The sequence below is a fragment of the Misgurnus anguillicaudatus genome, chromosome 18 (assembly GCF_027580225.2).
Source record: "Misgurnus anguillicaudatus chromosome 18, ASM2758022v2, whole genome shotgun sequence".
Lineage (NCBI taxonomy): Eukaryota > Metazoa > Chordata > Actinopteri > Cypriniformes > Cobitidae > Misgurnus > Misgurnus anguillicaudatus.
This window is the reverse complement of record NC_073354.2, coordinates 29,869,617-29,890,986: the sequence shown is the minus strand read 5'-3', so window position 1 is coordinate 29,890,986 and position 21,370 is coordinate 29,869,617. Positions and strand designations below refer to the sequence as shown.

General features: G+C 36.3%; 2 protein-coding genes and 1 non-coding gene across 5 annotated transcripts in view; 1 reads left to right on the top strand and 2 right to left on the bottom strand.

The window, feature by feature from the left end:
• The window catches only part of ift172 (intraflagellar transport 172), a 49,687-nt gene extending 38,799 nt beyond the window's left edge, over positions 1–10,888 (bottom strand). For 2 of the 3 annotated variants that reach the window (XM_073856276.1, XM_073856277.1), the window contains exons 1-14: positions 10,685–10,888; positions 10,296–10,439; positions 9,735–9,847; positions 9,582–9,621; positions 9,424–9,489; positions 9,268–9,347; positions 9,076–9,163; positions 8,780–8,994; positions 8,574–8,697; positions 6,888–6,983; positions 5,233–5,394; positions 4,774–4,827; positions 4,557–4,660; positions 995–1,080 (exon numbers count right to left, since the gene is read on the bottom strand). In XM_073856276.1, the coding sequence (XP_073712377.1) occupies positions 995–1,080; positions 4,557–4,660; positions 4,774–4,827; positions 5,233–5,394; positions 6,888–6,983; positions 8,574–8,697; positions 8,780–8,994; positions 9,076–9,163; positions 9,268–9,347; positions 9,424–9,489; positions 9,582–9,621; positions 9,735–9,847; positions 10,296–10,439; positions 10,685–10,723 (1,411 nt within the window). In that variant the 5' untranslated portion in view covers positions 10,724–10,888. The remainder of the gene's footprint in view (positions 1–994; positions 1,081–4,556; positions 4,661–4,773; positions 4,828–5,232; positions 5,395–6,887; positions 6,984–8,573; positions 8,698–8,779; positions 8,995–9,075; positions 9,164–9,267; positions 9,348–9,423; positions 9,490–9,581; positions 9,622–9,734; positions 9,848–10,295; positions 10,440–10,684) is intronic. The other variant, XM_073856275.1, reaches the window with a different exon arrangement.
• A 110-nt stretch (positions 10,889–10,998) lies between these two features.
• trnaa-ugc (transfer RNA alanine (anticodon UGC)) lies at positions 10,999–11,070 on the bottom strand. The gene has a single exon. It is a non-coding gene; the product is annotated as a tRNA-Ala (tRNA).
• Positions 11,071–12,517: 1,447 nt separating this feature from the next.
• Positions 12,518–19,865, top strand: LOC129429088 (epidermal retinol dehydrogenase 2). The gene is made up of 7 exons (XM_055185569.2): positions 12,518–12,993; positions 14,079–14,213; positions 14,302–14,401; positions 15,101–15,245; positions 15,317–15,442; positions 16,052–16,198; positions 19,712–19,865. Exons 1-7 carry the CDS (start codon positions 12,628–12,630, stop codon positions 19,731–19,733), a joined length of 1,041 nt encoding a protein of 346 aa, XP_055041544.2. The 5' UTR covers positions 12,518–12,627; the 3' UTR covers positions 19,734–19,865.
• Positions 19,866–21,370: the final 1,505 nt, after the last annotated feature.

The window sequence follows — 21,370 nt, the reverse complement described above, 5'->3', positions numbered from 1 at the left end:
TATCATTTAACACTTTTTGTGCCATAATTTAAAAAATTAGTCCTAAAAAATCTCATTACCGCAACAGTCAGAAAACATCAACACTGACATATTTTCAGAATGACATGACAAACCTGAAAGAACATAATTTGGAGATTCTGCACATGCATTTAAAATCAAAGTAATATGCTTCTATTAATTAAATTAACATTTAATAAGCATCTGTTGCGGTAATGATAATCAAAATGTCGTGTAAGCATTCTGACAAGACAATATTTCAAATTAACTGTAAAAAAATGATCTTACCTTACCTGGTATCCATCTTGAAGTAACTGGTCCATGTGCTTGGTCACTCAAAATCAAACTTTATTAAAATTCTGTATGTGTGCTTAAACTGTTCTCAAAAAGTGTTGCGGAGGATGATAACATCAGGCATGGACACATCATTTTCCTAATTTTTCTTCATTATTATTATACATGAATATTCAGTAAATATTTTTTCTGTCATCTAAAGTAGTCTAGCAAAACATCCATTTATTTTTTTCTTAATATTTTTGTGTTAATTTGATTAAATTACAACATAACGCATGTTCAAACACAGCCGGACACATTGCGGTAATGAGAATTTCAGCAGAAAATGAGATAAAATTTACAATTATAAATTCTTATGTTGAAATCACACATTGTGCAAGGTAGAACACAGTATTGTGTTAATTCTGATGCTTTTTAATGTTACTATATTACACATTTTAAAGCTAAAATCATTAGTGCCGTGGTGTTTCAATGGTTTCGTGAGAATCACCCATACATTGGTCCTGACTTCTAGCGTGAACTCACGGTTTGGTGTGTTCTTCAGGCTGCTCTCCGCCTCTTTCATTTTTGTTTAACTTTGTAAGCGTACGAAAGTTGCGCAAGCTTATTTCATCAGTTGGTTTGAAATATGATTATTGCATGATTTTACAATAATAATCTGTTCTTTATTAAAGTACAATACAAGCTGTAGGTAAAGACTTACCGATAGCAATAGTTTTGATGTCTACCAGGTAGGCCAACTTTTTGTTGTCCTCCACTCCTCTCTGTTTTCTCTCATTCAGACGCACACTGTGAACACAAACACACAAATCCAGGCGTAAAGACATCCTGTGAGTGCTGAGGGACCTGCCAGTGCTCCATCATGAGGAACCAAGTACTGTGGTCTGACAGGACCTGACAGATTTTATACATGAATGCTGATTTGGGATGACTAAGTCTGCACACTAAGAGCCAGCTGCAAGAGTGGTTTACAGACCAGAATAACAGCATAAGGCCAATTGGTTAAAACAAGATAAATAGCGACATCTAGTGGTTGGTATTAAATATAAGTTTGACCTTAAAGGTAGGGTAACAGATTTGATCCTGAAACATTTTTTGTTATGCTGGTTAAAAGTCTCCTTACATCCTGATAGCAATCACTGTGTTAAGTTGTTTAAATGTATTTGTAGAAATTTATGTCATCTGTGAAAGGCGTAGGACCAAAAAATGTTCAACAAATCATAGATTTCGGTCCGAACGGACGTTTCCATTTTTGTCCCTCATACGTAAGCGTAATTTGAATGCCAACCGCGCAGCGAGTCCACGCAGACACCATACGTCATCAGCGCGTTCACGTGCGCTCACCTCCTGCCTGTAAACAGTGAGAACAGCAAACTTTTCTGCTAAATTGACAACCTACACAGGAGGCACAAAACTAAAGGCATTTTTTATAACAACAACAGCAAAAACTGCCTGGATCAGCAAGAGCAAAAACCCAAATGAACATCGGTAACTTTACTGCTTTACCACGAGATGCAAACAGCTGCAGGACACAAAGGGTCTGAAAGGGTCGTTGCACTGTTTATTTTGGTAAGGTAGGTACGCGATATGTTTGTATTGAGATGGATTCAGATATTCTACTTTGATGAAACATTGTGTTGCTTATGAAATTTGTGTTCGTTTACGGATTAGCGTAGTTACTACGTCTACACAACCGAACGTGTGCTTAAACTAATTCTGATGTAAACCAGTTGTTTGGTTATTTTGGCAGTGTTATTCGACTTTGTACTGCAAAGTTGTCTCACTGCTGAATGAGACATGAGATGTGACCGTCTGATCTGTGCGTGTTCATGTGTTGTGGAAGAGGCGTGACTTTGGATGGCGGTTTGACTTGAGGGTGGGATCGGGATTTCATTGCTAGGCGGCTACCGTTAGCATTTTTCAAAATGTGTTACCCTACCTTTAAAGGGACCGTTAACCCAAAAATTAAAATTCTTTTATCACTTCTTTACGCTTATGATGTTTTAAATCTGTATGAGTTTCTTTATTCTGTTAAACACAAAATGAGATATTTTGATTAATTATGGTATGCGCACAGTTGATTTGCGCACTATTGACTTTCCAAATATTATTGTGCAACTGTGCGCTTACCATCATTTGTCAAAATATCTTCTTTTGTGTTCAACAGAATAAAGAAACTCATATAGGAGGGTGAGGAAATATTGACAGATGACATTTTTGGGTAAACTATCCCTATAATGTTGCATTTGATATTTGCAAGCAAAATATATCCATAGCATCTATATTTAAGTGCAATGTTAAATGTAGATTATATTTATATTAATATTTACTATTTTTCCTGTCTGTGCAGTCCAGAAAAAGTCAGACTTGGCAAGAAATAAACAGTTTCAGAAAACAAACAAACAAAAACTGTGTTCTTAAAGGGTTAGTCAATTTTCTTTAAAAAAATCCAGATAATTTACTTACCCCCATTTCATCTAAAATGTTGATGTCTTTCTTTGTTTAGTCGAGAAGAAATTATGTTTCTTGAGGAAAACATTCCAGGATTTTTCTAATTTTAATGGACTTTAATAGACCCCAACACTTAACAGTTTTAATGCAGTTTAAAATTGCAGTTTCAAAGGACTTTAAACGATCCCAAATGAGGCATAAGGGTTATTTAGTGAAACGATTGTCATTTTTGGCAAGAAAAATAAAAAATATGCACTTTTAAACCACAACTTTACGTGAGCGACCTCACGTAATTGCGTAATGACGTCAAAAGGTCACGTGTAACATATGAAACGCACATTTGCGGACAATTTTAAACAATAAACTGACACAAAGACATTAATTAGTATCATTCCACATACAACAACGTAGGAACGGTCCTCTTTCACCACACTTGTAAACACTGGGGCGTAGTTTCGATACGTCTTCTGTGACCTCTTGATGTGATGATGTGATGACGTATTACGTGAGGTTGCGCTGACGCACACATGACGGAAGGAAGACAAGAAGTTGTGGTTTAAAAGTGCATTTTTTATTTTTCTTGCCAAAAATGACAATCGTTTCGCTAGATAAGACCCTTATGCCTTGTTTGGGATCGTTTAGAGTCCTTTGAAACTGCAATTTTAAACTGCTTTAAAACTGTTAAGTGTTGGGGTCCATTAAAGTCCATTAAAATGAGAAAAATCCTGGAATGTTTTCCTCAAAAAACATAATTTCTTCTCGACTGAACACAGAAAGAAATCAACATTTTGGATGACATGGTGGTGAGTAAATTATCTGGATTTTTTTTAAAAGGGGGGTTTAATGGTATTTCAAGCATTCTGACTTATTAACACAGTTATAGAGTTGTTTCCTCATGCTAAACGTAGGCAAAGTGTCAAAACCGCAGTTGGGCGTGTTTCAGAGTATTTCTGTGCCGAATGCACTTCGCCAGGGTTCGTACAAGTTTCGGCAAGTTTTTTTTTGATTACAGTTCTAACTGACGTTTCAGGGGTTTTCGATACGTATCACTTCTTAATATGGGCTTCCGCCGGAAAACTTCCCCCGGAAAACCCCGCCCAGCCGTCAGTCAGCGGGAGACGCTAGAGCTTGCTAACAGCTTATCACGCCACTCAGCTTTGTTTAATTTCAAAAGTCAACAATGGCACAAGAAGAAGTGTGTTTTTGGATGTAAGGAGAAGACATCCAGCCTTATGGAAACAATGGATATAGTTTATTATCCGGATTAGCAGCGGAGTTTTGCGTGTGTGTTTGATGCAGTGGATTTTCAGAACCGGGTCATGACGAGTTACACGTGGTAAGTAAGACTTCTGTCTTATGTTGGAAATAGGCGCGTGTATATTATATAAATGACACGAACATGTAGTGAATCATAAGTTAAAACAGTGTTGTATAGTGTTGCATGACTCGTACTCGCTCCTCCTGCGGAAGTAACTCCTCCTTCATTTTTTCGTACGTTATCGGAAAGATACGGTAAAGCTAATCTTTCTTTTATAAATCTGATTAAACTAAAGACTCTTTGGAGATATAAAGGATGTCATACAACTCTATAGGTACTCCAGATTAACATCAGAAATGCAGAAACTGCGTGTGTTACGTGAGCTTTAAGAAAATTGACTGATCCTTTAACAATAAAGTTTTAATAATGCACAGCAAGACCAGAAATAAAGTGAATATAATTAAATTTACATTACAATTTGATAATATTTTGTCTTCAAAAAGTGGTTTGTTTTTCAAAACCCCCTTTTTGAAGGGTTTGTAGTTTGTTTTTCTACCTGATAAGATGAGGATTCATAAACTCTGTCCGAACAGATCCCAGGACATCATTGCTCCCATACTCCACCAGCGCCAACTCTCCAGCATTGAAAATCATGCACACCTATTTGAAAACAACATAATTCACAGATGTTAATTATATCAGCTGATGTTGTATGATTTATTTAATCCCAAGACACTGCTCGCTTAATAATATGCAATGAAACAAGACAGTACCGTTTCATTTTCAAAGAAAAATTTCTCATTTCCCCCGGAGCCCTGCCACGCCACCTGTAATGGGAGTGTGATGCTGTTTATTGAACTATGACATGGTCATCAGCTTTGTTTTCCACTACATTACACAGACAGAGATAGAAAAAGAGCGACAGCACAGCCAGGGCCCTTCACCAATATCCTGTTTGTCACACTCAACTATCTTTCAGCCTGCATAAGGGCACTTTGGAAACTCAATTAAACATGGATTAACACAGTGAACCATGACAGCCCTTGAACTTTTAATTAGACATTTTAAAACCTTGGCCGAGCTGATAAAGGCGTTCATCACGCTACACTTCTGTTTAAACACTTACAGAAAACAGATTTTTGATGGATTACGTACAGACAAGAACAAGAATAGATTAAAATTGTGAGATTTTCATACTGCCCAAAGAGAAGTGAATTAAGACAGCATCTTACCTCGCTAAGCTTGTTGGACACGAGGTCTCCCAGCAGGAGCGTGTCAGAGGTATGAGCCACTATATATCGATCCTTCCCCATGACTTTAACTTCATCTATCTCATAGCCGTACTGAGACTTCAACACCACTCGTGTGCCAGTAGACAAATTCTTAACAATCACCTGCGAAAAGTTTAAAGGATTAGTCCATTTTCTTAAAAAATCCAAATAATTTGCTCACCACAGTGTCATCCAGGGTGTTGATGTCTTTCTTTGTTCAGTCGAAAAGAAATATTTTAAGAAATTTTTTTCTCATTTTAATGGACTTTAATGGACCCCTTAACAGTTTTAATGCAGTTTAAAATTGCAGTTTCAAGGGACTCTAAACGATCCCAAACGAGGCATAAGGGTCTAATCTAGCGAAACGATTGTCATTTTTGGCAAGAAAAATAAAAAATATGCACTTTTAAACCACAACTTCTCGTTTATCTCCGGTTCTGTGGCGCGCCAGCGCGACTTCACGTAATTGCGTAATGACGTTGAAGGTCACGTGTTACATATATGAAACGCACATTTGCGGACCATTTTAAACAATAAACTGACACAAAGACTTTAATTAGTATCATTCCACATACAACAACGTCGGAAGAGTCCTTTTTCTCAACACTTGTAAACACTGGGGCGTAGTTTCGCATTCGTCATCCGTGAGTGACCTCTTGACGTAATGACGTATTACGTGAGGTCGCGCTGGCGCGTCACAGGACCGGAGAAAGACGAAAAGTTGTGGTCCAAAAGCGCATATTTTTTATTTTTCCTGCCAAAAAAGACAATCGTTTCGCTAGACAAGACCCTTATGCCTCGTTTGGGATCCTTTAGAGTCCTTTGAAACTACAATTTTAAACAGCATTAAAACTGTTAAGTGTTGGGGTCCATTAAAGTCCATTAAAATGAGAAAAATCCTGGAATGTTTTCATCAAAAAACATAATTTCTTCTCGACTGAACAAAGAAAGACATCAACATTTTGGATGACATGGTGGTGAGTAAATTATCAGGATTTCTTTTAAGAAAATTGACTAATCCTCTAAGAAACAAAGATTGTGGGAATCTTGACAACACTAGTACAGTGTTTGTTTGTTTTTTAAAGGGGTCGTGTGGTGAAAATGTTGGCATTGCCACTTTGTGGGTGTGAGCAAAAACAGGTCATTGAAATTTGGCTTTCATTATGATGTCATAAGGATATCTTATTAGAATAATACCGCCTCCTTAATCTGAACTCTGAAAGAGAGAGAAAAGAAGGACTTGACAGCACAATTGAGTTTGAATTACAACAAACCACCATCATTGTGATCAGTGTTTGCACTTTATCCGCTCATTTGCATTTTAAAAAACACACCCAAAACGACACATTTTTGGACTTGACAGCACAATAGAGTTTGAATTACAACAAACCACCATCATTGTGATCAGTGTTTGCACTTTATCCGCTCATTTGCATTTTAAAAAACACACCCAAAACGACACATTTTTGCTCAAACCTACAAAGTGGCAATGCTAATATTTTCATCATATGACCCCTTTAAGGCAAATGCCAAGCCACAGAACTTTTCAAAAAGCCAGAGCAGAAATAGTGCATGCTTTTACTCTTTACTGTACTGAAGTATCTTCAGGTGCTCACCTGACTCAGTCCAACGTATGTCATTTCAAATTTGTTCTTGTAAATACTCCTACGGAGGCAGCAGTCGAACAGCTCGACTCCTCCACAGAGCGTACCCTGCAATTTAAATATGAATGCATGATTGAACAGCATCTCGACAAACGTTTGAATAGATAATTCAATTTTGAGAAACAAAAACATCTCAGCAAGCCAAAATAATGACAGTATTGTACAATGCAGAAGAACTATTAAAGGATTAGTCCATTTTCTTAAAAGAAAAATCCAAATAATTTACTCACCACCATGTCATCCAAAATGTTGATGTCTTTCTTTGTTCAGTCGAGAAGAAATTATGTTTTTTGAGGAAAACATTGCAGGATTTTTCTAATTTTAATGGACTTTAATAGAACCCAACATTTAATACTTAATTCAACACATAACAGTTTTTTTCAACGGAGTTTCAAAGGACTATAAACAATCCCAAACGAGGCATAAGGGTCTTATCTAGCAAAACGATTGTCATTTTTGACAATAAAAAGGACATATATACACTTTTAAAGCACAACTTCTCGTCTAGATCTGGGCGCGATGTGCTAGCGTGACCCGACGCAATACGTCATTACGTCAAGAGATCACAGAGGACGAACGCGAAACTCCGCCCCAGTGTTTACATGTGTTGAGGAAGAGGACCGTTCCGACGTTGTTGTATGTGTAATGATACTAATTAATGTATTTGTGTCAGGTTATTGTTTAAAATGGTCTGCAAATGTGCGTTTTATATATGTAACACGTGACCTCCCTACGTCACTACGCATTTACGTTAGGTCTTGCTGGACCGGACCAAGACGAAAAGTTGTGGTTTAAAAGTACATATTTTTTATTTTTCTTGTCAAAAATGACAATCGTTTCGCTAGATAAGACCCTTGTGCCTCGTTTTGGATCGTTTGTGGTCCTTTGAAGCTCCGTTGAAAAAAACTGTTATGTGTTGAATTAAGTATTAAATGTTGGGTTCTATTAAAGTCCATTAAAATTAGAAACATCCTGCAATGTTTTCCTCAAAAAACATAATTTCTTCTCGACTGAACAAAGAAAGAAATCAACATTTTGGATGACATGGTGGTGAGTAAATTATCTGGATTTTTCTTTTAAGAAAATGGACTAATCCTTTAAGGGGACTTCTTACATAAACAGAACAGCCATTTGACAGCTGAAATTTCATAAGGGGGCGGTTTCCCGGACAGGGATTAAAACATTTTTAAGAGCTGTACAAATTGAAAACAACTTGCACTTACATATCTTAAAATACATCAGAGCCCTTTGTTTAGCCTCAAAATGCACACAGGTAATGTTTTTAGTAAGGCATGTTTGTTCAAACTAGGTATATTTCCTAATTAAACTAAGGCCTAGTCCTGGATTAAGCTAATCCCTGTCCGGGAAACCGCCCCAAGGTGTCTGGAAACTTTTAATGTCTTATAACATCTGCATCATCTATTAAACTTTCCTTTGGTGTGCCCAGGTTCATAGGGATAGTTTTTTTTAAATCAGCGCTATGTGAAGGGAGGTTTGGCAGCCGATCTTTAGTTAACATTGTATACAATAATTTTACACAATTACGTTTGCTCATTGTGGCTTTAGCTATGATTTGAACTAAGGTAATCCCTTTATGAAACAAAAAAAACACAAAACAAAATTCTCATCCAAACTGACAACAGAGAGTCGAGAGCCATCTTTCTTCCAGGCTAGAGCTGTGATGGTGTACAGGTTGGGAATCTCTTTGGGAGAAGCTTCATCCCAGTTGGCTTTTCTTGGACTCCAGTTGAAAATTCGTAATCTGAGGAACACAATTTTACGGTGGCTTATTTTGGGATAAAATATTTTTTTCTTAAATTTCATCTGTTCAAATAATCACTCACCTGTCATAGCTTCCAACGACTATGGATTGACCGCTGGGGCTCGCAGCTGCTACTGTGAATTCTTTCTCCGAGCGATCTCGACTGTAGTCGAACGTCTGTAGGATGTGGCCCTCTCTGCCATAGGCTACGATTTTCTTATCACATCCGGCCACAACTATGCTGTTGGTACCCCATGCCAGGGCATACGGTGGGCATGCATGAGTCAACAGTTTGCCCTTTATGAAACAAAAAAAAATAATTGAATCATTACTATTTTAACATCCATGTACAAATTTGAATACGAAGCAGTCGTCTACCTGAGATTCTCCAGATCCTTCATCATCAAAGAAGTAGCGTACAACCGTACCGTCTGCGTGCCCTGAAAGGATTCCTTTTCCTGATACACTGAAATGATAGGTAAGACTGTGTTGTGAAGCTGAATTCTACACAATAGATGTTGTTTGACATGGTAACAAAAAGCATAATAGGATGAGGAGTTGCAAACATACTTTGTGGCTAGCGAGACAACATAAGAATCTGTTCCATAGATCGTAGAGGACTTGCTTGTCTTTGTATTGGCTTGTCGAACCTGCAATGATAGACAATTACTGTAAGTCATATAGAAAATACAACATACGACCTGAAGCATCAAAAAGGTCTCTTACTTTTCCCTCCGCTAGCCCAAATATGATCAGATGCTCAGATGGCCACACCAAACACGTAACTGCACTCTAAAAAAACAACACAGAGCATTTCTGACTACTGATGGTTGTGAAACATAAAATTTATATTTTATTCATCATCAAACCCACAAAACACTTACTGTTTGTATAAATTTGTTGCAAATAACCTTTTTATCTCCCCTAGAAAAAACATATTAGAAGATTATTATTGCATTCGACATTAGTTCATGATCATATATATCATGTCCTCTATTTATACTGAGGCTGAAAATTATTATTACTAAGATACATACCATTCCTCTCCAATTTTGTAAATAAATATGATGTTGTCTGTTTGGGCAACTGCTATTTTGGTTGAATCTGGAGAAAATGCAATGGACTTGACCATGTATGTTTTCTTTCCGTACTGTAGCAAACAAAAAAGCCATAGCATTTACATTTGAATACATGAACAATGTGTATAAAATAATGTGTATATTATGGATACATACAGTATGCATATCAAATTATTTTACATAAATGAATTTTAAAGGGATAGTTCACCCAAAAATTATAATTGTGTCATCATTTTTTCATCCTCATGTTGTTCTAAACCTGTATGAATTTCTTTTTTCTGATGAACACAGATATCTTAAAAAACAATGGTAAGCACACAGCTGATTTTAACCATTGACTTCCACAGTAGGAAAAACAAATATGATGAAATTCAATGAGTACCGTTAACTGTGTGCATACCATCATTTATCAACATATCTTCTTCATCATTTATCACAATACTTCCATTGATGAGGATGGAAAATGATTTTTGGGTGAACTATCCTTTTAAATTAATGCAAAAAATATGCATTACTTACTTTTGGGTCTGCAGGTTTTGTTGTGAATCTGTCTCGTTTCTCTCCCTGCTCATCATACAGTATAACCACTCTATCAATAGTGCACACTGCAAACTTTGCATTGTTTGGAGCCCAGGCCATACAGGTGACTTTAGCAGCTCCATCCTAAAATATATAAGACACTCCACTATGATCAAAGCAGACTTAAAGACAGATAACGGCTGAATTCAGTCGTAGAGGTGTAAAAATGTTAAGTCGTAGCAGTGATGATGATTTCTACAGCTTATTTGCACAGCTTACACATTTAATCTATAAATCTGTTAGACATGTAACTGTTAATCGTTCTAGAGATGCTAAGCTAAATAGCGTTAACTGTTAGCTTCGGTAAAATACGTGATAAAACATTTTACCTGAGGAGTTAAAAGAGTCTTTAGATACTTCAGCTGCATGCTTCACGATTACAAACCACTAAAACGTCTTGAAATCAACATGTTTTGCGTGATAGTTGTCAGGCTGCAGACATTTTGATAAACATAGCTTTCTCCCTGGTTACCGTCGTCAGGGGAGTTGCGTATGACGTAATTACGTATTTGGACTGAAACGCTTCGTGTTTGGGTCGTTTAATGCATTTCTAACAAAAACGTTGTTTTTTAACAATAAACGTCAGTATGATCTGTTTTAAAACGCCGTGTTTTAAAATCCGAAAAACAAAAGGGAAAAAGTGTGGAGATGCCGGGGATTGAACCCGGGGCCTCATACATGCAAAGCATGCGCTCTACCACTGAGCTACATCCCCTACATGGCACAGATATCTACTAAATGAAGTTATAATAATATTATCATGTCAACAATGTTAATAATATATTACAGATGTTCAACGTAATGCTACACTTTTTCTAGAGCTTTTTGCAGTTTTGCATTGTTGCAAGCAGTTTTATAGAAAGTGCAGATTTGAAAATACAGTTAAGAACAAATAATATAACCAAAAGAATTAAATGAAAGAATGAAAACTGAATAAATATAAAATACAGAATACGTGCCCTGTATACTAAATCGCCTACTTCTATCTATACTAACGTTATATGGTAAATAAAGTATGCGTAAGAAAAATAGTGTGCGCTGCGTGCGCCATCTTGTGTCTAGACGCGGAATTTCATTTAGTGGCTAGGCGTTAAAGGGACACTTCACTTTTTTTAAATAGGCTAATTTTCTCTCCTGTAGAGTTAAACATTTGACGTTTACCGTTTTAGAATCCATTTAGCCGATCTCCGGGTCTGGCAGTACCACTTTTAGCCTAGCTTAGCATAATCTATTGAAACTGGTTAGACCATTAGCATCGCGCTAAAAAATAAACACAGAGTTTCAATATTGTTCCTATTTAAAACTTGACTCTTTTGTAGTTACATCATGTACTGAGACCGACGGAAAATTAAAAGTTGCGATTTTCTAGGCCGTTACGGCTAAAATAGACTCTCATTCCGGTGTAATAATCAGGGACTTTGCTGCCGTACCATGAGTGCAGCAGGCGCAATGATATTACGCAGTGGGCTGAAATAGTACCCTTTGGTAACTTTCAATAGCAGGGGACTGTTTTTGGGCAATGCGTAATATCACTGCTGCAGCCATATTTGAGTGCGATGCTAATGGTCTAATAAGATTGAATGTATTATGCTAAGCTATGCTAAAATGGATTGGCTGAATGGATTCCAAAACGGTAAAAATTAAATGTTTCACTCTAGGGCAGATGGAAAATTAGCCTATTTTGAGTGGCCCTTTAAAGCTGTACACTCGTTTTTGTGGTGCATCATTGGATTTAATGAGTGCACTAATGTTGTCCACTATTATTTTGGACACAACTGCATATAAGAATTATTTGGGCAATATGCATTGGATGGAAACTTTTCTATCCCATGGGGCAACGGGTAATACTTATTTCAAATAAGGAGCGCTTCATGAATACGTTTATTTAATAAAGTTATTAGCCAAGCCTACATTTACAAAAAAACAGAAAGTGTAAACAATCATGAGTCACAGTAAAATGAAAACATAGCGGCCATAGTCTATGTGCAAAATGTATACTGAACTCACTATGCCTACTGTTCAGTATGCACTTAATCCATTTCAGTATGTCCTGTCACAGTAAGCGATTTTTAAGAGCTACACCTCATGGTCATCATGGAATCAAACTGGCATCACATGCTGCAAAAACGGTACCTAAAATTAACTACACTAATGTAGGCCTACTCTAGGTAACAGGTCAAACAAACACAACTGTGACAAATGCCGTACCTTGAACAAGTCGTACCTTAGCTTCACTAACTAATTGTTGTGCGGTGCCCACTGGACCGGTGACATGCATAAGAAGGTTGTTCAGAGCTTTGAAAAGATGACGATTAACCTTTGGTTAGTGAAAGAGATTTTTGAGCTCATCTTCGGAACAGTTTTTTACTTTTTCGAAGCCTTTGTTCGACTCTTTATTCCTCATCCCAGAAAAGATGTGGAGGGGGAGATCGCCTTAGTGACTGGAGCAGCAAATGGGATTGGAAAACTGATTGCCAAAGAACTTGGCCACCATGGAGCAACATTAGTACTATGGGACATTAATACAGAGGCACTTGATAAGGCAGCAAAAGAATTACGGCAAGCATTAGATGTGCGTGTTTATGCCTACGCCTGTGATTGCAGCAGAAGAACTGATGTTTACAAAGTTGCTGAACTGGTAAATAGTTTAAAATTGCTTTTTTGTAAAAAATAGAATTTGTGAATCATCTGTAGTGATAATTTAAAGAGATGGTTCACCCAAAAATGAACATTCACCTTTATGTTGTTTCTAAACATTTATGTTTCTTCTGTTGAATGCAAAATAAATAAAATGATGGTAATCACACAGTTAAAGGCACCCATTGACCTTCATAAGAGGAACCATCATGTAGGCTATTGAAATACCTTCTTTTGTGTTTTACAGAATAAGGAAACTCATACAGGTTATGAGGAAGAGTAAATGACAACCAATTGTTCAGTTTTGGATTAACTATCCCTTTAACAAAAAAAATAGGAGGCATATGTTAGAAACTTTCCTATTCAGGTGATTCTCGCGAAATTAGACTTATTAGGTGTCATGAAACATTTAGATAATAAAATTAAATGCTATCAAAATAAGAATCATACAGTTACAAACATCTCTTCATACTATTTTGCACATGATTTCAAATGACATCATACAAACCAATTTTGTTTTGTTTTTTTCACATTTAAGGGGAACATTTTCATTACCGCAATGTGTCCATGACTGGATTTGAGTTCTTTGACATGGAAATATTTCTAATTAAAAAATCTAAAAAATAAAAAGCCTCAGTGCATGTCATTTACAGTAAAGAAACATGTGGTATTTGGTGATCATTGGTAAATGTAGAGACAATAATACGGAATATAAATGTGTCAAAGAACACTTTTCAATCATTGTTTAAGCCCACAAGGAACTAACATTTAAAAAAAATTGTTGGAAGGGACATAATTGACTGTGACACTCAAGATGGCATGAGTTTGTAAATGCATATATTTAATGTAATATCATGTTGCGGTAATGATAATTTTTGATAATGATAATCTAAAAAAAATGTAAATAATTCTATAGGAAATATTTTTAAAATCCTTTAGAAATAATGGTTTTAGTAAGTTCAGACCTTAATCTTATATGTGCAAAAAATGGCCTCAAGGGCTTTTTAAATGCTCGACACTTTCTAAATTTAGATTTCGTGAGAATCACCCGTTCGTGATTTTTATGTAGTTTAAATATTTCAACAGGTTAAAAGGGAAGTTGGAGACGTCACAATCCTGGTGAATAATGCAGGCGTGGTAACAGGAAAATATACTTTCACTGAAGCTCCTGACAATTTAGTGGACAGAACACTGAGGGTTAATGTTGCTGCTCATTTCTGGGTAAAATTAGGTTTTCTTGATCTTGTACATTCCTCTTTTTGATGAACAATGTGCATATTGTAATCCTTTCTGATATTTTAATTCACAGACGTACAAGGCATTTTTGCCACTTATGTTACAACGGAACCATGGGCATCTAGTCTGTGTGGCGTGTCATGGAGGGTTGTTCGCTATGAATGGCCTTTCAGGTACTTTTGAAGATTTTAAACGACATGCATTGCATTGTTATTCCATACGTAAAGATTAGGGTTAAATGCAGTTGCTGCAATTAAAGTGTTAGTTCACATAAAAATAAAAATTCTGTTATTATTTACTCACTCTCATGTTGTAACAAACCTATAAAATTCTTTGGTCTGATGAACACAAAGGAAGATATTTAAAGGCACACAAGGCAAGTCTGAGTATTATTTCTCTACTAGCTCCCCCTAGTGTCTGGGAGTAAATGCTTTCTATATCTGAGACTTCACGAGACTGAAGGACACCGGGTCAGATACAACGAACTTGCAAGTGGGGTATTCTTCCTACAGACGGTAGGGGCGGGCGAAAGAGTCTTCATTCGTCCTGTAATGAGTCATTTAACCACATACCGACTTACAAAGATGATTTATTAACATAAAAATGCTGCCTTGTGTCCCTTTAAAAAAATTGTAAACTCCATTCACTTCCAGAGTATATTCTTTATTCCTACTATGAAAGTGAATGGGGCTCATGATCAGTTTGGTTACAAACATTCCTCAAAATACCTTCCTTCGTGTTTACCAGAATAAAGAAATTTATACAGGTAACAACATGAAAGTCTTTATGACAGCATTTTCATTTTTGGCCTAACTATCCCTTTAAGGCATTTAATGATGAAACAAGATGGCCGACACGTGTTTTGTACACAGACTATTGTGCGAGTAAGTTTGCGGCGGTGAGTTTTGCAGAATCCATTGCACTGGAACTGCTTGTCCTCCAAAAGGAAGGCATCAAAACAACAATAGTATGCCCCTATCTTATAAACACTACAATGTTTGCAGGATGTCAAACAAAGTAAGTGATTATATTTTACTCGATTGGCAATTTCTCCTCTGCTCATGTATTAACACTGATCCTATATTTAGGAGACCATCTTTTCTGCCAATCTTGGATAAGAGAGATACAGCAAAAAAGATTGTGGATGCCATATTACGAGAGCAGATGTACCTGTTGTTACCTTCAAGTCTATACTTCATGATGGCACTCAAAAGGTATGATACACCCATAAACACTTCTTATATGAAAATATAATACATAAAAAATGGTGCTACACTCTAAACAAACGGTGCATAATAGCACTAAAAGTGTGTCTTTGCTCGTAATCATAGAGGAAACATTTTAGTGCTATATAGCACCTATGAAGAACCATACAGGGGCCATATAGCACTACTATAGCACCACATATGGTTCTACATAGCAGCACCTTATTGTTCTACACAGATGCTACACTGGTACTTCATTGGTGCTATATGGCACTTAAAATGGTTCCTCTATGATTATGAGCCAAGAACCACTTTTAGTGCTATTTAGCACTGTTTGTTTTTAGAGTGTACTAAAAGCTTGTAATCATATAGGGGATTTTTTTTAGCACAGATATACCTGTATAGCACCTCTGTAGAACCATAAGTGGTGCTAAAACATGACTATAGCACCACTTATGGTTCAACATAGCACAATATGGTTCTACATAGGTGATGTTTAGCACTAAAAATGCTTCCTCTAAGATTACAAGCCAGTAAACCACTTTTAATGTCTTTAGAAAATATTACAGTTTTAGGTTAATTTTTATTACTAATTCATTTTAATTTATCTTCTTGCAGTCTCATGCCTACTAAACTTGGCATCATCTTTATTAACTTCTTCGGTGGTATGGATTTAATGAATCACTTCAGAGGGGTTCCTGTACCCATTATCAGCTACAAAAAGCCTCAGCGCCAAAGAAATGATAGCGGCAGTGATCCACAGACAGGGCCGCCTTAACCTAATGTGAGGCCCCGGGGCTAAGAGGTTTTGTAGGCCCCCCTTCCCCTCGATTTATATTCTCTTTTTTAAGTGTAATATCTAGGTAATCTACATCACAAAATGCATTAGTTTCTTTCGAGACATACAACAGTGAGTTTTTCCTCTTTGAGCCAGAAAACACCATAATATTGTTATTAACATATCACTGAGTCCACTTGAGCATAAACACAAGACACTTTATTTAACAAACACACACAGCAACTTGTGGTGATAATAAAACCAAAATGTGTGAAAGTTTATATGTTTATAAGCTTTATGTTTATGTAGTTTTTGGAATATAATTTGCAGAAAATTGCCACTCACTAACTAAATGCTCACCACAGTTTTAAAAATATAATAAGTTAAAGTTAGTTTTAAAGTGAAAATGCATTAATGATAACAAAAGATAAGACTTTATAGACAGAATCTTGTTAAAAGCATTAATGATAACAAAAGATAAGTCTTTATAGACAGAATCTTGTTTTTTAATCAGCTATTTATTTTGTAGGCTACTGAAGATATAGTATGCATTGTTTTTAGTATTTATGCATACATAAGCATGTAAAACGACCAAGTATATGCACAAGACAGACAGGGAACATACCTGTATACAGTGGTGTCAAAAGTACTCATATTCATTACTCAAGTAAAAGTATAGATACTAGAGTTTAAAAAGACTTTTGTAGAAGTTGAAGTATCAACTCAAGCTTTTTACTCAAGTAAAAGTGAAAAAGTACTGGTTTCAAAACTACTTAAAGTATAAAAGTAAAAGTAATGTAAGGAAAAAAATGTCATTACGGAAAAAAGCCTAGGCCGCACCACAGGGGCCTATTGTGCACTACCCTATCTCCTCTAAAAAATGTTTCTTAAGGCCATAATAACTATAGTGTCATATTAAAATGTTAATGTTAAAAAATGTGGGATGCACTAGGGCCAGGGGTATGCAATGTCAGTCCTGGAGTGCCGATGTCCTGCAAATTTTAGCTCCAACCCTTACAAAACCTTGGCTACCTGTAGTTTCAGGTGACTTTTTCAGGGGCTTTTGATTAGACCTGGAGCTAAACTCTGCAGGACATCGGAACTCCATGTTGCCTACCCCTGCACTAGGCTATATCTGTTTCAACTGCATACGGTATATGCCCATTAAAAATGAACGCATTTTAGTACAATGCAAACAAGTACATTAAAGCAGTGGTTCTCAAACTGGGGGCCGCGAGATGGTGCCAGGGGCCCCAGTTTTATAATATTTCATGAAATACATTACTTTATTATAAATTCTGTGTAATTAAACCTCAGAACAATAAGGCTACTAAACAAAATCAATACATTTGTATAATTAAACATGTTTTGTTTAATTCAAAATGTATGTTTTAGAATGATTTATGTCATAAATTTTTCTTGGGGGGCTGTGAAGGAATCCACTGTACACAAGGGAGGCCGCAAAAAAAATAGTTTCATAACCACTGCATTAAAGAACCTTATATGTGTACTACTGAGCATTATATATAAATATTCAAATATTATAATGGTGCAAAAAGTCAAAATTCAGAGCAGGGCCGCTGCTGGCCAAACTTTTACAGTGGTGCCCTCTCTAGTTAAAAAACAACAAACTATAGTATGTGTGAGGATAGAAATATGCTATTGTTATCATTTATAATTGTATTTTGACAGCAACACAATCTACAATTACACACATATGCAATTATATATTAAAGCCTATATTTCTGCATCTGTACCAGTGTAGCTAATGGACTTCAGCTTAATCTAATGTGACAAAGCTGATCTTACATGTCAGTGTAAATCCAAGTAATTTTGAAGACTGTCTTTCTTGTAAGTAAATTAAAAGTCAGGTTTAAGGAAACAGCTGATGTCTATTAACAAAAGCAAAAGTTGGTATGTATGGGTATGTGTTTGATTGATTCAACACTCAAGCATTTAGCTAAGTAGGTTTTGTTAATGCAAATAAAATTTAGGGCAGTTATTACAAAACAACAGATGTCTTTAGCATAGATATCTTTGCCATGCTTCAAAACGCAACGCAGCACAATGTTGAAGTTACATGATTTAAATTGGTACATTGTTATACTATTTAAATCACACAGATGCGTTGGTGTCAGCAGCCAGCTATATATTTACACAGGTTTGTGAATGTGAACTGACCTGAAAGTGATCCGCGAGTTTTATTTCGTCCTTTTCCATTTGAAGGCAGAATGCCGCGTTCTGTTACTGTACAATCGGATTGCGGATGATATCAAAGCATCGCGAGAGCAAACTGCTCCAACTGCTTCGCATGCTTTCTAATCGCTCTCGCGGTTCTTTTAAGTTTATCTTTGCAGCGCTATCGAACAAACTTTTGATCATCTGCAGTCAGCTGGGGGGGCGGGGATTGCGTACAAACCAATAGGGTGTCGGAATTGTGTATGTTTATACTTCTCATCCAACCACATTCGCATTCATCCGGATGATGCACTTTATCAAGATAGGTTTTTTTTTTAACGATGACAAGCCGGAATGTAAAAAAAGAAAACAAGCCGAAATTTAAAGAAGTAACGAGGCGATTTTTAAAATGTAAGGAGTAGAAAGTACAGATAATTGCGTGAAAATGTAAGGAGTAGAAGTAAAAAGTCGTCTGAAAAATAATTACTCAAGTAAAGTATAGATACCCAAAATATCTACTTAAGTATTGTAACGAAGTATTTGTACTTCGTTACTTGACACCTCTGCCTGTATATAAGATCTTTAGATAATGAGATTATAATGGTGCTATCAGGGGATGATCATTTGAGATGGTTTTGTCGCTCTTTACTTTCTTAGACTTGCACCTTTACCGTTGCGTCTCTTTCTCCTCTTTCTACCAACAGATGTGTGTACTGTGAGCTGACGTCGCGTCAAACTACATCGTTCCAGCCGCGCACGCGTCACTGATAAAAACGCGAGTAAACTTAAACTTTATAACAACTAACAGCATTATGTGCGGGAACTCCTTTCTTAATTTAGCGGCAGTTTCTTGTGCACGGGTCAGAGACTTCTGCATGCCAGAGACTCAGACAGCTGAGCGAGCACAGAGAGAGCGAACGAGTGAGCGCGCGCACGAAAGAGAGAGAGACCTGCACCTCACTGGTGCTTATTATGAAATTTCAGAAATTATTCTTTCATTTTGTTGGTGGATTATTTCCCGTTTCTCTGTCACACTCAGTCTAACGTGCAGGAATGTCAATTTGACAACGCGCACTTAATTACATTACGCGGAATAAAAAATATGTTACGTCTGACATTTTATTTCACGTTAAGTTACAACGGACCAATCAGCAGCCATGTAACGTGCAATTAGAGTGATTGACAGAAAACTCGACAAGTTACAAAACAATATGACATTTTCAGCTCGTCATGAACGCAAACTTCGGAGGCCCTTGAACTTGGGAGGCCCCTGGGCTTCAGCCCAGGTAAGCCCGTGCATTAAGGCGGCCTTGTCCACAGACCCCACTTATCTATTACAACTAGGCAAACTGTGTTATATATTATGAACAATACCTCTTTTAAACCAATGCTTTGTATAGCAAAAAAAATTCTCTGTGGTCTATTTTGTCATTTTTCTTACTACATATTGTATAAAGCAAACCTCTTCGTGCATAATGATTCATTTATACTTGATTTCAACTATATCTTTGTATGTCACAGGTAAATCCAACAAAATTCTGCATTGCAAGAACTTCTAAAAGATTTATAATGCGATTTGTATTGGGATTTAATGGAAACGTATGGGTAGTGATGGTCGTTTTCGAAGCACTGCTTCATGAGGCTTCGAAACATTTACGAATCTTTTGTTTCGAATCAGTGGTTCAGAGCGTGTTTCAAACTGGCCCAAGTCACGTGATTTTAGCAAACATTACGTCATAACTGTTTCGAAAATCCGATGGTTCACCACTAGGGGGAGTTGATCACATGACCAGTGTCTAATATGTTTCGGTGAACTCGGGTCAGTTTTATTATGCAAGTTCATAAAACATTTATCCTTCCAAGTAATAACACTGCCATTTTGTCTACTTTTTGTTTATAAACAGATTTATTAATACAAATGTGCATAATTAAAAGGGGAGTTAATTTTAATGATTTGTTTTGCCTAAATCAAACTAAAAACACAGAAAACACATTTAACTGTCTTAATTAAGTTAATTTTTTAAACATATTTTAATAAAAATCCTGCTATTATTTTGTAAAAAAAAAAAAGTGTAAAATGTTTTGAAATATCTGCTTTTACACTATTTTGACCAGCAGGGATCGCCAGCGTGTGTGGTGTTTCGTACTGCTTCGAAAAACTGAATCAATTTTCGAAGGAATTGGTTCAATTGATTCGAAGCTTCGAAAAGCTTCGTTTCTCCCATCACTACGTATGGGATCTGTGGGCGTTTACTGGTAACGTGTTGGGTTGTATTGATGAGATGATATCTGGCAGAACTGTACTACAGTAAAACCAAGGTTCCTTAAGGTTCTTTGTCTGGCTGCATGACTTCTTAAATGACCATCAACATCCACAGAAACTTTCTGTTGTTTCAAAAAAGCTCTTTAATGGAAAAATGTTCCTCTAAGAAATGGTTCTTTGGAGTACAGAAAATGCTTCTTCTATCACAACTTTTAAAGGGAAAGTTAACCCCAAAATGAAAATTGTGTCATCACTCTTATGTTGTTACAAACCTTTATACATTTTTTTTTTTTTTTGATGAACACAAAGGATAATATTTTTTTGAGGAATGTTTGTAACAAACCTGATCAGAAGCACCATTGACTTCTATAGTAGAAAAAAAAGAATACTATGGAAGTGAATGGTGCTTTTGATCGGTTTGGTCACAAACATTCCTCAAAATATCTTCCTTTGTTTTCATCAGAACAAAGAAATGGTTTGTAACAACATGAAAGTGAGTAAATGATAACAGAATTATCATTTTTGGGTGAACTGTCCCTTTAAGATTAGCTTTAATATTAAAAAATGTGAAAACACAAAATAATGTTGTAATGGTTTTAATCGTAACATCTGATGCGTAATAATAGTATGCTATTTAAAATTCAAAAATTTTAGAATTGCTACTGTTATTTCTGGCGTTAAAGTAAGCAATGTGCGTTTTTTTGAAAAAAAATCCACA